The sequence below is a fragment of the Triticum aestivum genome, chromosome 3A (genome assembly GCF_018294505.1).
Source record: "Triticum aestivum cultivar Chinese Spring chromosome 3A, IWGSC CS RefSeq v2.1, whole genome shotgun sequence".
NCBI lineage: Eukaryota > Viridiplantae > Streptophyta > Magnoliopsida > Poales > Poaceae > Triticum > Triticum aestivum.
The window spans coordinates 343497583-343513628 of record NC_057800.1 but is presented as its reverse complement, the minus strand read 5'-3'; the positions used below and the strand labels follow the sequence as shown (position 1 = coordinate 343513628).

Sequence of the window (16046 nt, the reverse complement as noted above, 5' to 3'; positions counted from 1 at the left end):
AATAAAGATGAACCTCGGGCTCCGAAAAACCAAGGGAAAAAGGCTTAGGTTGTTAGGCAAATGTAAAACCAAGGTTGGGCCTTGCTGGAGGAGTTTTATTCAAAGCGAAACTGTCAAGGGGTTCCCATAACACCCAACCGCGTAAGGAACGCAAAATCAAGGAACATAACACCGGTATGACGGAAACTAGGGCGGCAGGAGTGGAACAAAACACTAGCATAAGGCTGAGCCTTCCACCCTTTACCAAGTATATAGATGCATTAATTAAATAAGAGATATTGTGATATCCCAACATATCCATGTTCCAACATGGAACAAACTTCAATTCACCTGCAACTAGCAACGCTATAAGAGGGGCTGAGCAAAAGCAGTAACATAGACAAACAACGGTTTGCTAGGAAGGTGGATTAGAGGCTTGACATGGCAACATGGGAGGCATGATATAACAAGTGGTAGGTAGCGCGACATAGCGATAGAACGAACAACTAGCAAGCAAAGATAGAAGTGATTTCGAGGGTATGGCATCTTGCCTGAGATCCCGCAAGGAAGAAGAACGAGACCATGAAAAAGACAAACGAACGTAGTCGAACAAATCCTCACAACTCCGGAGCGAAAACGAAGCCAACAAGAGAAGCAACCCGGAAAGAAGCAAACAACATAGTAAACAACCATCACATAAACATGGCATGATGCACAAACAAGTATGATGCATATCCGGTTTAATGAGGCATGGCATGGCAAAGTGCACAAACAATACTACAAATTAAGTGGAGCTCAATATGCAACGAGTTACATATTGATGAGACACCACATTCAAACATTTAGTTCACTCTCGTTTATGTACTGAACAATATTAAATGTTATTAAACATGGCGAGCGGTGAAGCATATGGAAACTACCTATCTAGGCAAGTTTAAATGAGGCCGGAAATAACAAACAACAATTCCGGAAAGTCCTCATATGCAATTTATGGATTTGGTACTATTCTTCCCTAAACCATATTTTAGAGTTATTAAACATGCAAGATGAGTGCAACATGTTAAACTAGGCATTTTTCTACCACATTTACATATAAAGTTTATTTAATTTGGAGCCACGGTTAATTAGTTATGAATTAAATCATTTTAGCATGGCATTTGAGCAAAATAATGCAAACAACATTTTAAACATTTTAAACATGGTTGAAAGTAGCATATTATGAAACTAGACAAAATTCTAAACATTTTTCATATATAAGTTGTTTTAATCCGATGCATGGTTTGTTAGTTATCAAATGCATGAACTCTAGGGACTTTTCTATAAAACTGTAAAACACAGGATAATAGATAAATACGGAGGCAGGAAAAAACATGCACTATGCTGGATCTTGTAATGGCCCAACAGTGCACAGGGCTGAGGAGCTCTCAGGAGGCTCACTATGGGCTAAGGCCCGGTGAGGCAAAGGAGGGAGGCTAGAAAGGGGCGCTGGGCCTTGCGCAAGATGGGGCCCAGGCGCGCAGGAGGCAGGCAGCCTGGAGCTGGGCTGGACCTTGGCAACCGAAGGAGGCCCAAGGCGCAGGAGTCCACACGTGGCTGTAGGGCCCACCAGGGCGACGGAGGCCTGGTCAACATCCTCCTCGTGCTCCCGCACGAGCAGGATCCATGGCAAGGCGGCGTCGGCTTGACGTCGGGGAGGAGCGAAGGAGGCCCCGGAGGTGCGGATCCGGACGGGATCCGCCTGATCCGTCCGTTTCCAGCGGCAGTGGTGGAGATCCGGCGACGGATCTGACCGGGAAGGACGGGAATAGGCCGAGGTACTCCAGATCCGGCAGATCCCCATTGGATCGGGTGAAGAACGCGGTCGGGGGCGAGCTCCACGGGCGGTGGTGGTTCCTGTAGGGAAATGGAGGAAGGGGAGTCCGGTGAGAGAGAGAGAGAGAGGAGAGAAACGGGGAAGGAGAGGGGATGGTCGACAGCGGCGTGACCTGGGGGTGGTCCTGCGAGGCTGAGCAGGAGCTCGTTGGCGATGGGGCTCGCCGGAGTGAAGAAACCGCAGGAGGCGCGGCGGCGTACGGATGGCGGCGGGGTGGCGCTCTCCTGATCCAGTGGGATCGAGCGGGAGAGCCTCGGGCGCAAGCGGCTGCTCGGGGCGCTTGGGCCCAGATCCATCTCGGGGCGGGCCGGTTGCGGGCTTCTGCCGGGCCGCGGCGAAGTGGGGCGCGGGGAGGACGCGTGGCGTCGTCCCGTTGGCTGCGAGCATCTACGTGGTGGCGGCTGGCCACTAGGAGCCCGCCACGTGGCGCAGAAGGGGTAGCCGGCGACGGATTTTGAGGTGGGAGGCGACAGCTGGAAGGTGGAGGTGGCGGCTGTGGGTTGGGGTGCGGATTCTGAGGATGGGGGAGGCTAGAGGTAGGTGGAGGGGGGTTAGGGTTCCAAAATTGGAAGGGGAAGGAGATTATATAGGGAAAGGGGCTAGAGGAGGGGGTTTTGAGGTCGTTTTGGACCCTCCGATGACGATCCGACAACACCGGTCGGAGGGGGATTAGGTGGGCTGTGGAGAGTGATCTTGGGCTGAGAGGAGAGAAGAAAGAGAGGCCCGGCGACTGTTTTCGAAGACCGAAAACGTCCGACGAAAAGGCCGCCTATATTGCCACTATAGTTATCCGTTGGAGCATCAAACGAACTCCGAATGCGATGAAACTTGGCAGGCGGCCTAGTGACAACATAAAAACTTTCAACCCATTCCGAGAAAATTTTCTGGCCACTTATAAAATAATATTTCGGTCGTGCCGCGGGCGCGTGCAAGTGTGTCTAGGCTCAGAACGGACAACGGAGAGAACTGGGGAACCCAGACGGATGCAAGTTTCAGAAAACATGCAGATGTAATGTGGATGATGACATGACAAGATGCAACACGCAAGAGAATGACAAGGCAACAACAGCGAATAACTGGAAGACACCTGGCGCAACGGTCACGGGGCATTACAACACTCCACCACTACAAGAGGATCTCGTCCCGAGATCTAGGATGGCACCGGAGGAAAACGGAAGAGGAAGAGAAGAGGTAAAACTAAGTTGCTTCTTGACAAAAGAGTGCAACCAATGAACCTTGAAAGGTTAAACAATTTGAGAAAAGAATACAACGGAGATGAATAAAGTTGAAACCACTCCGTTAGAAAAGAGGAACAAGGAAGAACAAATTCGGACAGCACTCCGGTTGGAAAGAGATGCAAGACTTGATAAGGTGAAAAGAACTTGAGCAGAGGACACAACACTCCAGTTAAATGGATAAGCATGAAAGAACACGATCCTCACAATTCGAGATGATGAGTGAAAAGAGCAACATCACAAAGCCTTCGGGAGAAAGAATAGAAGATCGATCATTGGAATAAGAATGTAGAAGAAAATGCCAACTTGTGCCACAAATGAGCTTGGAAAGCACCCTTCCAAGAGGGTTATAACGGAGTTGTTGGAATAACCCAACAACTAAACGAATAAGCTTTTAGTGGGCTTATGGTGAACATCTCAAAACTATGAGGTGAAATTCTGCCACTACAGAAACAAAAGATTGGATTGATATGAACAAGGAGACGAGAAACTTATTTCACCGGGAGGATAAATGAAGAACTTGGGTCATTTATAAGCACCATAAATAGCAACAATCCTTAGGGAAGGCTTTAGGTGAAATATACCCCAAGATAACTCCAATGAAGAGGTTGATTGGTTGAAAAGATGTCTTGAGCGAAGAGAAAATGATGGATTTAGATATGCCACTCTTGAAAACTTGTGAATCATTTAACACGAAGGGAACTTACGAACAATGACATAACACCACCCCAAAATATAAGGTAGAAAGAAGTGCACTTCGAAATGCAAGATGAAGAATGCTTGAACTCCTCAAAACAAGACATGTGTTGAGCACGATGTTTATTTGAGAGTATAGCCTGGCGGATCACAACTTTGAGAGGAATCTTGAAGAAAAAATTTAAGAATGAAAAGAATCCTTGACGAACCACCACGTAGAGCCCCTATGAAGAACTCCGTTAATAAAAGGATGATAAAAAGAAAGAGAAGTTGAAAACACAAGGTGAAGCCTTGGGATGATTAGATGGAGCTTCGCGACGATATAATGCAGAAAAACTTGGATCTCCGGAAAAGAAAAGATGAAGCATCTCAAACTGAGAATGTGACATGATGAACAACTTTGGAAAGAAGAAATTAGATCACTTGGATGAAACAATAATAAGAATTATGTTATGCGTATCCTTCACCAATTTAAATTGATGACAAGCAAACAGATTTGGCATACTACTTATTCTCGTTGTAAGGATTAAGAGAGTACTAGCGTAAACTTGGGAAGGTCTTCAACGAACCACCGGTAGGATTTGGGAAGAATGAATGAATTGATACGGTAACAAAGGAAATGGAATCTTGAACGAACCACCGTAAGAATTAAAAATGAACAAAGAAAATATAAAGAAACACCGGGAAGAATTAGAAATGAATTAAAATACTTAAGGGAAATTTAGATATAAGAGAACGAAGAGATCATGAAATGATTAGAGGATGTTTGAACGATGCACCGGACGGTAGAATTGGGGAATGAAAGCTGAATGTTGAGAACAAATAAATCTTTTGAAATGATGGCCTTCGAAGAATCAAACTGAAAAGACTCATGAATTTCTCCGGATGGGTGAAAAGAATTCTCACAATCGAAAACAATTATGAGAGGATGGCATCAACCTTGAACTTCGCATCTTTGAGAGAACGGGTAAGATTTGGAGGGAAAACTCTTCTTAGGTCTTCATAATTCGACAATGATGACGACAAACACCATCATGAATTGTTGAGACACTCCAGAATGAATAATAGAAAGGTTGGGCCAACGACGGAAAGAATTTGAAAGATCTTGGAGAAGGACATTTGACTGATGATAAAACATTCTTACATCAAACTTCGAAAAGAATTTGAGGATAGCTCCGGGAAAATTAGAAGAGTCAGGTAAGATCCTGGGAAAAGACCTGTGGGTTAGGGCCCACTCAAAGATACACCGTTGAACGATTTAAAAGAGAGATTGCACCGGTTGAATTAAATGGCTCAAAAGAGATAACCACCTCAAAATAACTTGAACGGATTGAGAATGGACACGTGAATCTTCTGACATATCTTTGTCACTCCGGAACAATTGAATAGCGAGAAGTGGATGATTAAGAGGTGCACCAGCATGAGAAGAAATTTGAAACGAGGAAGGGATATGATCGACAAAGCTTGACTAGAATCCACCGGAGAAGAAAGAGAACGGATAATGATTAACTTCAGGCTCCGTTAGTAGCTTCGTGAGAATCACCGGATAAGAACATCTCCGGAAAAGAATGGAGACACTACCCATCCATAAAAGGATACTTGATTAAGAAATCTGAATCGTTGAAGAAAAGGGTGGGAGGGCGGGAAAACAAAGGCAACTTGGGCAAATGGAATGGATACCATTGAGAAAACTTAAAGTTGATCTTGCAAATGGGAAAAATGATAGGATCATCTTGAAGAGAATCGCACCGGTTGGAAAGAATTGACATGACAATCTCGACGATCATGAAGGATTAGCATCCACGTAGAAATATGAGAACACCGTTTAGAAAGAGGCATGAAATCAACATTTGACTTCGAAGCAACTCGAATACCACAACTCAAAACAAAACAAAGGATTTGGCTTGCAAAATAAGTCGGAAACAAACATATGATAGATCCCATATCGTATCATGTGTTTGTTGGAAAGATATTCTACGAGATACTTGAATTCCCACTTATAAACTCCCAAAACTTTCTGGTTATGCAATCAGGTGTTGGGATACAGGGGAAGCATAATATCTCACCCAAACTAACAATCCCTATATCCAGTTGTATCCATCCATCAACACATAACCAAGAAACCTTCAGAAATCGTGTACCTCAAGCTTTGAAAAGCATCTGTTATATGATTTATGGCAATACTCCCGAACTCCCGCCCTAGTACTGGGTGGCGTCGAGGTTATCTCACCAACAACTGCATAAAAGAGATTTTCGATGTCGTTGAACTTAGGTATTCCAGAACTGCAACGATAAAATTGTGACGACAACACCTCGGAGCTCAACTCCCCGGGACACTGCCACAACCCCTAAATGTCAGGAGGCACCAAGAACAATGTTCTAGTCACAAGAATATCGAAACGATTCCAAGATACCCGTGTGATCCTAATTTTTTTCATGAAATTTGAGGAGAGAAAAGTCAAAACTTCTACCTCAGGAGGCCTCACCAGAGCGACGAAGGGACTGAGGAGTAAAAAGAATCCTACTCTCTGATATATATAATCCTAAGACTCAAAACTTTTTGTTCTAGACTCAACAACGTCAGTGATTCGATCAAGCAGGGGGCTCCTAAGTCGGGGATGGCTCTGATTACCAACTTGTAACGCCCACGATTCGGCTATATCTCCCACGTGTCGAGGCACGACTTAGAGGCATAACCGCATTGTGGTTTTGTCACAAGAGGGGTAGTCTTCACACAATCCCATGTACTAAATAAGAAACGGATAAAGAGTTGGCTTAAAATCACCACTTCACACAAATAACAAGTTAAACATACATCATCCAGAGTACAAATCAATGTCCGACTATGGAACTAGAATAAAAGAAGACAACCCCAAGTGCTAGATCTCTGATCGTCCCAACTTGGCTGCACTACTGATCAAAAGGAAACGAAACAAAACAACGACCAAGATCTTCAACGAGCTCCCACTTGAGCTGGGTTGCGTCACCTGCACTGGTATCCTCGGCACCTGCAACTGTTTGGAAGTATCTTGAGTCATGAGGACTCAGCAATCTCACACCCACGAGATCAAGACTATTTAAGCTTATGGGTAGGGTAAGGTAATGAGGTGGAGCTGCAGCAGGCACTAAGCATATATGGTGGCTAACATACGCAAATAAGAGCGAGAAGAGAAGCAACGCAACAGTCAAGAAGCTAGAAGTGATCAAGAAGTGATCCTGAAACTACTTACGCATAATCATAACACAAGACCGTGTTCACTTCCCAGACTCCGCCGAAAAGAGACCATCACGACTACACACGCGGTTGATGCATTTTAATTAAGTTAAACGTCAAGTTCGCTACAACCGGATATTAACAAATTCCCATCTGCCACATAACCATGGACACGGCTCTCGAAAATTTATACCCTACAGGGGTGTCCCAACTTAGCCCATCACAAGGTCTCACGGTCAACGAAGGATATTCCTTCTCCCGAGAAGACCCGATCAGTCTCGGAATCCCAGTTACAAGACATTTCGACAATGGTAAAACAAGACCAGCAAAGCCGCCCGATGTGCTGACAAATCCCGGTAGGAGCTGCACATATCTTGTTCTTAGGGCACACCGGATAGGTCAAGCTACGAGTAAAACCAGCCCTCAAGTTGCACCAAGGTGGCCCCGCAGGTTGCCCGCTTCGGACCAACACTTAGAGAAGCACTGGCCCAAGGGGGTTAAATAAAGATGAACCTCGGGCTCCGGAAACCCAAGGGAAAAAGGCTTAGGTTGTTAGGAAAATGTAAAACCAAGGTTGGGCCTTGCTGGAGGAGTTTTATTCAAAGAAAACTATCAAGGGGTTCCCATAACACCCAACCGCGTAAGGAACACAAAATCAAGGAATATAACACCGGTATGACGAAAACTAGGGCGGCAAGAGTGGAACAAAACACCAGGCATAAGGCCGAGTCTTCCACCCTTTACCAAGTATATAGATGCATTAATTAAATAAGATATATTGTGATATCCCAACATATCCATGTTCCAACATGGAACAAACTTCATCTTCACATGCAACTAGCAACGCTATAAGAGGGGCTGAGCGAAAGCGGTTACATAGCCAAACAACGGTTTGATGGGAAGGTGGGTTAGAGGCTTGACATGGCAACATGGGAGGCATGATATAACAATTGGTAGGTAGCATGACATAGTGATAGAATGAACAACTAGAAAGCAAAGATAGAAGTGATTTCGAGGGTATGATCATCTTGCTTGAGATACCGCAAGGAAGAAGAAAGAGACCATGAAGAAGAAAAACGGACGTAGTCGAACGAATCCTCACAACTCCGAAACGAAAACCAAGCTAACGAGAGAAGCAACCCGGAAAGAAGCAAACAACATAGTAAACAACCATCACATAAACATGACATGATGCACAACCAAGTATGATGCATATCCGGTTTAATGAGGCATGGCGTGGCAAAGTGCACAAACAATACTACACATTAAGTGGAGCTCAATATGCAACGAGTTGCATATTGACGAAACACCACATTCAAACATTTAGTTCACTCTCATTTATGTACCCAACAATATTAAATGTTACTAAACATGGCAACGGGTGAAGCATATGAAAACTACCTATCTAGGCAAGTTTAAATGAGGTCGGAAATAAAAAACAACAATTCCGGAAAATCCTCATATGCAATTTATGGATTTGGTACTGTTCTGCCCTAAACCATATTTTAGAGTTATTAAACATGCAAGATATGTGCAACATGTTAAACTAGGAATTTTTCTACCCCATTTACATATAATTTTTATTTAATTTGGAGCTATGGTTAATTAGTTATGAATTAAATCATTTTAGCATGGCATTTGAGCAAAATAATGCAAACACGAACTCTAGGGACTTTTCTTTAAAACTATAAAACACTGGATAATAGATAAATTCGGAGGCAGGAAAAAACATGCACTGGGATGGATCTTGTACTGGCCCAACAATGCACAGGGCTGAGGAGCTCTCAAGAGGCTTACCGTGGGCTAAGGCCCGGTGAGGCAGAGGAGGCAGGCTGGAAGGGCGCTGGGCCTTTTGCGAGATGCGGCCCAGGCGCGCAGGAGGCAGGCGGCCTGGAGCTGGGCTGGACCTTGGCAACCGAAGGCGGCCCAAGGCGCGGGAGTCCACGCGCGGCTGCAGGGCCCACCAGGGCGACGGAGGCCTGGTCGACGTCCTACTCGAGCTCCTGCACGAGCAGGAGCCATGGCAAGGCGGCGGCGGCTTGACGTCGGGGAGGAGCGAAGGAGTCCCCGGAGATGCGGATCCGGACAGGATCCGCCTAATCCGTCCGTTTTCAGCGGCAGTGGTGGAGATCCAGCGACGGATCTAAGCGGGAAGGTCGGGAATAGGCCGAGGTACTCCAGATCCGGCGGATCCCCACCAGATTGGGCGAAGAACATGGCCGGGGGCGAGCTCCAGGGGCGGTGGTGGTTCCTGCATGGCAATGGAGGAAGGGGAGTCCGGTGAGAGAGAGAGGAGAGAAACAGGGAAGGAGAGGGGATGGTCGACAACGGCGTGACCTGGGACTGGTCCGGCGAGGCTGAGCAGGAGCTCGTCGGCGATGGGGCTCGCCAGAGTGGAGAAACCGCGGGAGGCACGGTAGCGTACGGATGGCGGCGGGGTGCCGCTCTCCTGATCCAGCAGGATCGAGCGGGAGAGCCTCGGGCGCGGGCGGCTGCTCGGGGCGCTTGGGCCCAGATCCATCCCGGGGCGGGTCGGTTGCGGGCTTCCGCGGGGCCGCGGCGAAGTGGGGAGCGGGGAGGACGCGTGGCGCCGTCCCGTTGGCTGCGGGCGTCTGCGCGGTGGCGGCTGGCCACTAGGAGCCCGCAACGTGGTGCTAAAGGGGTGGTCGGCGATGGATTTTGAGGTGGGATGCAGCGGCTGGAAGGTGGAGGTGGCGGCTGTGGGTTGGGGCATGGATTCTGAGGAGGGGGGAGGCTAGAGGTAGGTGGATGGGGGGCTAGGGTTCCAAAATTGGAAGGGGAAGAAGATTATATAGGGAAAGGGCCTAGAGGAGGGGTTTTAGAGGTCATTTTGGACCCTCCGATGATGATCCGACAACACTGGTCGGAGGGGGTTTAGGTGTGCTGTGGAGAGTGATCTTGGGCTGAGAGGAGAGAAGAAAGAGAGGCCCGGTGACTGTTTTCGGAGACCGAAAACATCCGATGAAAAGACCCGGCTATATTGCCGCTATAGTTATCCGTTGGGGCATCAAACGAACTCCGAATGCGATAAAACTTGGCAGGCGGCCTACTGAAAACATAACAACACCGCGTGCCAACTTTCAACCCATTCCGAGAACATTTTCTAGCCACTTATAAAATAATATTTTGGACGTGCCGCGGGCGCGTGCAAGTGTGTCTGGGCTCAGAACGGACAATGGAGAGAACTGGGGAACCTGGACAGATGCAAGTTTCAAAAACATGTAGATGCAATGCGGATGATGACATGGCAAGATGCAACACGCAAGCGAATGACAAGGCAACAACAGCGAATAACTGGAAGACACCTGGCGCAACGGTCTCAGGGTGTTACAACACTCCACCGCTACAAGAGGATCTCGTCCCGAGATCTAGGATGGCACCGGAGGGAAACGGAAGAGGAAGAGAAGACGTAAAACTAAGTTGCTTCTTGACAAAAAAGTGCAACCAATGAACCTTGAAAGGTTAAAAAATTTGAGAAAAGGATACAACGGAGATGAATGAAGTTGAAAACACTCCGTTAGAAAAGAGGAACAAGGAAGAACAAATTCGGACAGCACTCCGGTTGAAAAGAGATGCAAGACTTGATAAGGTGAAAAGAACTTGAGCAGAGGACACAACACTCTGGTTAAATGGATAAGCATGAAAGAACACGATCCTCACAATTCGAGATGATGAGTGAAACGAGCAACATCACAAAGCCTCCGGAATAAAGAATAGAAGATCGATCATTGGAATAAGAATGTAGAAGAAAATGCCAACTTGTGCCACAAATGAGCTTGGAAAGCACCCTTCCAAGAAGGTTATAACGGAGTTGTTGGAAAAACCCAACAACGAAACGAATAAGCTTGTAGTGGGCTTATGGAGAACATCTCAAAACTATGAGATGAAATTCTGCCACTATAGAAACAAAAGATTGGATTGATATGAACAAGGAGACGAGAAACTTATTTCACTGGTAGGATAAATGAAGAACTTGGGTCATTTATAAGCACGATAAATAGAAACAATCCTTAGGGAAGGCTTTAGGTGAAATATACCCCAAGATAACTCCAATGAAGAGGTTGATTGGTTGAAAAGATGTCTTGAGCAAAAACAAAATGATGGATTTACATATGCCAGTCTTGAAAACTTGTGAATCATTTAACACGAAGGAAAATTATCAACAATGACATAACACCACCTCAAAGTATAAGGTAGAAAGAATTGCACTTCGGAATGTAAGATGAAGAATGCTTGAACTCCTCAAAACAAGACATGTGTTGAGCACCATGTTTATTTGAGAGTATAGCTTGGCAGATCACAACTTTGAGAGGAATCTTGAAGAACAAATTGAAGAATGAAAAGAATCCTTGACGAACCACCATGTAGAGCCCCTATGAAGAACTCTGGTAATAAAAGGATGATAAAAAGAAAGAGAAGTTGAAAACACAAGGTGAAGCCTTGGGATGATTAGATGGAGCTTCGCGACGATATAATGCAGAAAAACTTGGAACTCCAGAAAAGAAAAGATGAAGCATCTCAAACCGAGAATGTGACATGATGAAAAACTTTGGAAAGAATAAATTAGATCACTTGGATGAAACAATAATAAGAATTACATTATGTGTATCCTTCACCAATTTAAATTGATGACAAGCAAACAGATTTGGCATACTACTTATTCTCGTTGAAAGGATTAAGAGAGTACTAGCGTAAACTTGGGAAGGTCTTCAACGAACCACCGGTAGGATTTGGGAAGAACGAATGAATTGATACAGTAACAAAGGAAGGGGAATCTTGAACGAACAACCGTAAGAATTAAAAATGAACAAAGAAAAGATAAATAAACACCGGGAAGAATTAGAAATGAATAAAAATACTTAAGGTAAATTTAGATACAAGAGAACGAAGAGATCATGAACCGATTAGAGGATGTTTGAATGATGCACCGGCCGATAGAATTGGGGAATGAAAGCTGAATGTTGAGAACGAATAAATCTCCTGAAATGATGGCCTTCAGAAAATCAAACTGAAAAGACTCATGAATTGCTCCGAATGGGTGAAAAGAATTCTCACAATCGAAAACAATTATGAGAGGATGGCATCAAGCTTGAACTTCACATCTTTCAGAGAACGAATAAGATTTGGAGGGAAACCTCTTCTTCAGTCTTCATAATTCAAGAATGATGACGATAAACACCATCGTGAATTGTTGAGACACTCCGGAATGAATAATAGAAAGGTTGAGACAACGACGGCAAGAATTTGAAAGATCTTGGAGAAGGACATTTGACTGATGATAAAACATTCTTACGTCAAAGTTCGAAAAGAATTTGAGGATAGCTCCGAGAAAATTAGAAGAGTCGGGTAAGATCCAGGGAAAAGACCTGTGGGTTAGGGCCCACTCAAAGATACACCGTTGAAATAGTTAAAAGAGAGATTGCACCGGTTGAATTAAATGGCTCAAAAGAGATAACCACCTCAAAATAACTTGAACGGATTGAGAATGGACACGTGAATCTTCTGAGATATCTTCGGCACTCCGGAACAATTGAATAGCAAGAAGTGGATGATTAAGAGGTGCACCGGCATGAGAAGACATTTGAAACGAGGAAAGGATATGATCGACAAAGCTTGACTTGAATCCACCGGAGAAGAAAGAGAACGAATAATGATGAACTTGAGGCTCCGTTAGTATCTTCGTGAGAATCACCGGATAAGAACATCTCCGGAAAAGAATGGAGACACTTCCCATCAATAAAAGGATACTTGATTAAGAAATCTGAATCCTTGAAGAAAAGGGTGGGAGAGCGGGAAAACAAAGGCAATTTGGGCAGATGGAATGGATACCGTTGAGAAAACTTAGAGTTGATCTTGCAAATGGGAAAAATGATAGGATCATCTTGAAGAGAATCGCACGTGTTGGAAAGAGTTGATATGACAATCTCGACGATCACGAAGGATTAGCATCCACGTAGAAATATGAGAACACCGTTTAGAAAGAGGCATGGAATCAACATTTGACTTCGAAGCAACTCGAATACCACAACTCAAAACAAAACAAAGGATTTTGCATGCAAAATAAGCCGGAAACAAACATATGATAGGTCCCATATCGTATCATGTGTCTGTTGGAAAGATATTCTACGAGATACTTGAATTCCCACTTATAAACTCCCGAAACTTTCTGGTTATGCAATCAGGTGTTGGGGATACAGGGGAAGCATAATATTGTTGGAAATATGCCCTAGAGGCAATAATAAATTAGTTATTATTATATTTCCTTGTTCATGATAATCATTTATTATCCATGCTAGAATTGTATTGATAGGAAACTCAGATAAATGTGTGGATACATAGAGAACACCATGTCCCTAGTAAGCCTCTAGTTGACTAGCTCGTTGATCAATAGATGGCTACGGTTTCCTGACCATGGACATTGGATGTCGTTGATAACGGGATCACATCATTAGGAGAATGATGTGATGGACAAGACCCAATCCTAAGCCTAGCACAAGATCATGTAGTTCGTATGCTAAAGCTTTTCTAATGTCAAGTATCATTTCCTTAGACCATGAGATTGTGCAACTCCCGGATACCGTAGGAGTGCTTTGGGTGTGCCAAACGTCACAACGTAACTGGGTGGCTATAAAGGTACACTACAGGTATCTCCGAAAGTGTCTGTTGGGTTGGCACAAATCGAGACTGGGATTTGTCACTCCGTGTAAACAAAGAGGTATCTCTGGGCCCACTCGGTAGGACATCATCATAATGTGCACAATGTGATCAAGGAGTTGATCATGGGATGATGTATTACGGAACGAGTAAAGAGACTTGCCAGTAACGATATTGAACAAGGTATTGGGATACCGACGATTGAATCTCGGGCAAGTATCATACTGCTAGACAAAGGGAATTGTATACGGGATTGATTAAGTCCTTGACATCGTGGTTCATCCGATGAGATCATCGTGGAGCATGTGGGAGCCAACATGGGTATCTAGATCCCGCTGTTGGTTATTGACTGGAGAGGTGTCTCGGTCATGTCTGCATGTTTCCCGAACCCGTAGGGTCTACACACTTAAGGTTCAATGATGCTAGGGTTATAGGGAATAGATATACGTGGTTACCGAATGTTGTTCGGAGTCCCGGATGAGATCCCGGATGTCACGAGGAGTTCCGGAATGGTCCGGAGGTAAAGATTTATATATGGGAAGTCCTGTTTTGGTCACCGGAAAAGTTTCGGGTTTATCGGTAATGTACCGGGACCACCGGGAGGGTCCCGGTGGTCCAGCAAGTGGGGCCACCAGGCCCGGAGGGCTGCATGGGCTATGTGTGGGAGGGGACCAGCCCAGGTGGGCTGGTGCGCCCCCCCACCAAGGCCCATGCGCCTAAGGGGAAGAGGGGGCAAACCCTAAGGGCAGATGGGCCTTAAGGCCCATGCCTGGTGCGCCTCCCTCTCCCCCTCCACTTGGCCGCCACCCTAGATGGGATTGGGGCTGGCCGCCACCACTATGGAGGGAACCCTAGGTGGGGGCGCAGCCCCTCCCCTCCCCCTATATATACTTGAGGTTTTGGGCTGCCATACACACGATTCAATCTCCTTCTTGGCGCAGCCCTACCCCTCTCCCTCCTCGTCTCTTGCGGTGCTTGGCGAAGCTCTGCTGGAGTACCACGCTCCTCCACCACCACCACGCCATCGTGCTGCTGTTGGATGGAGTCTTCCCCAACCTCTCCTTCTCCCCTTGCTGGATCAAGGCGTAGGAGACGTCACCGGGCTGTACGTGTGTTGAACACGGAGGTGCCGTCCGTTCGGCACTAGGATCATCGGTGATTTGAATCACGACGAGTACGACTCCATCAACCCCGTTCACTTGAACGCTTCCGCTTATCGATCTACAAGGGTATGTAGATGCACTCTCCGATCACTCGTTGCTAGATGAACTCATAGATGGATCTTGGTGAAAACGTAGGAATTTTTTATGTTTTCTGCAATGTTCCCCAACAGTGGCATCATGAGCTAGGTCTATGCATAGTTACTATGCACGAGTAGAACACAAAGTAGTTGTGGGCGTCGATATTGTCAATTATCTTGCCGTTACTAGTCTTATCTTGAATCGGCAGCATCGTGGGATGAAGCGGCCCGGACCAACCTTACACGTACGCTTACGTGAGACCGGTTCCACCGACTGACATGCACTAGTTGCATAAGGTGGCTGGCGGGTGTCTGTCTCTCCCACTTTAGTCGGATCGGATTCGATGAACAGGGTCCTTATGAAGGGTAAATAGCAATTGGCAATTCACGTTGTGGTTTTGGCGTAGGTAAGAAACGTTCTTGCTAGAAACCCATAGTAGCCACGTAAAACATGCAAACAACAATTAGAGGACGTCTAACTTGTTTTTGCAGCATATGCCATGTGATGTGATATGGCCAAAAGGATGTGATGAATGATATATGTGATGTATGAGATGATCATGTTCTTGTAATAGGAATCACAACTTGCATGTCGATGATTATGACAACCGGCAGGAGCCATAGGAGCTGTCTTAATTTATTTATGACCTGCGTGTCAATATAAACGTCATGTAATTACTTTACTTTATTGCTAACCGTTAGCTGTAGTAGTAGAAGTAATAAGTTGGCGAGAGAACTTCATGAAGACACGATGATGGAGACCATGATGATGGAGATCATGGTGTCATGCCGGTGACAACGATGATCATGGAGCCCCGAAGATGGAGATCAAAAGGAGCAAAATGATATTGGCCATATCATGTCACTATTTGATTGCATGTGATGTTTATCATGTTTATACATCTTATTTGCTTAGAACGACGGTAGTAAATAAGATGATCCCTCATTAAAATTTCAAGAAAGTGTTCCCCCTAACTGTGCACCATTGCGAAAGTTCGTCGTTTCGAAGCACCACGTGATGATCGGGTGTGATAGATTCTTACGTTCACATACAACGGGTGTAAGCCAGATTTACACACGCGAAACACTTAGGTTGACTTGACGAGCCTAGCATGTACAGACATGGCCTCGGAA

General features: G+C 45.4%; 1 protein-coding gene across 1 annotated transcript; it reads right to left on the bottom strand.

Annotated features, from left to right (window-relative positions):
• Positions 1-1106: 1106 nt before the first annotated feature.
• LOC123058321 (translation initiation factor IF-2) lies at positions 1107-2409 on the bottom strand. Its single transcript, XM_044481077.1, has 2 exons — positions 1965-2409; positions 1107-1872 (listed from the first exon to the last, which is right to left on the bottom strand). Exons 1-2 carry the CDS (start codon positions 2237-2239, stop codon positions 1605-1607), a joined length of 543 nt encoding a protein of 180 aa, XP_044337012.1. The 5' UTR covers positions 2240-2409; the 3' UTR covers positions 1107-1604.
• Between the last annotated feature and the right edge of the window lie 13637 nt (positions 2410-16046).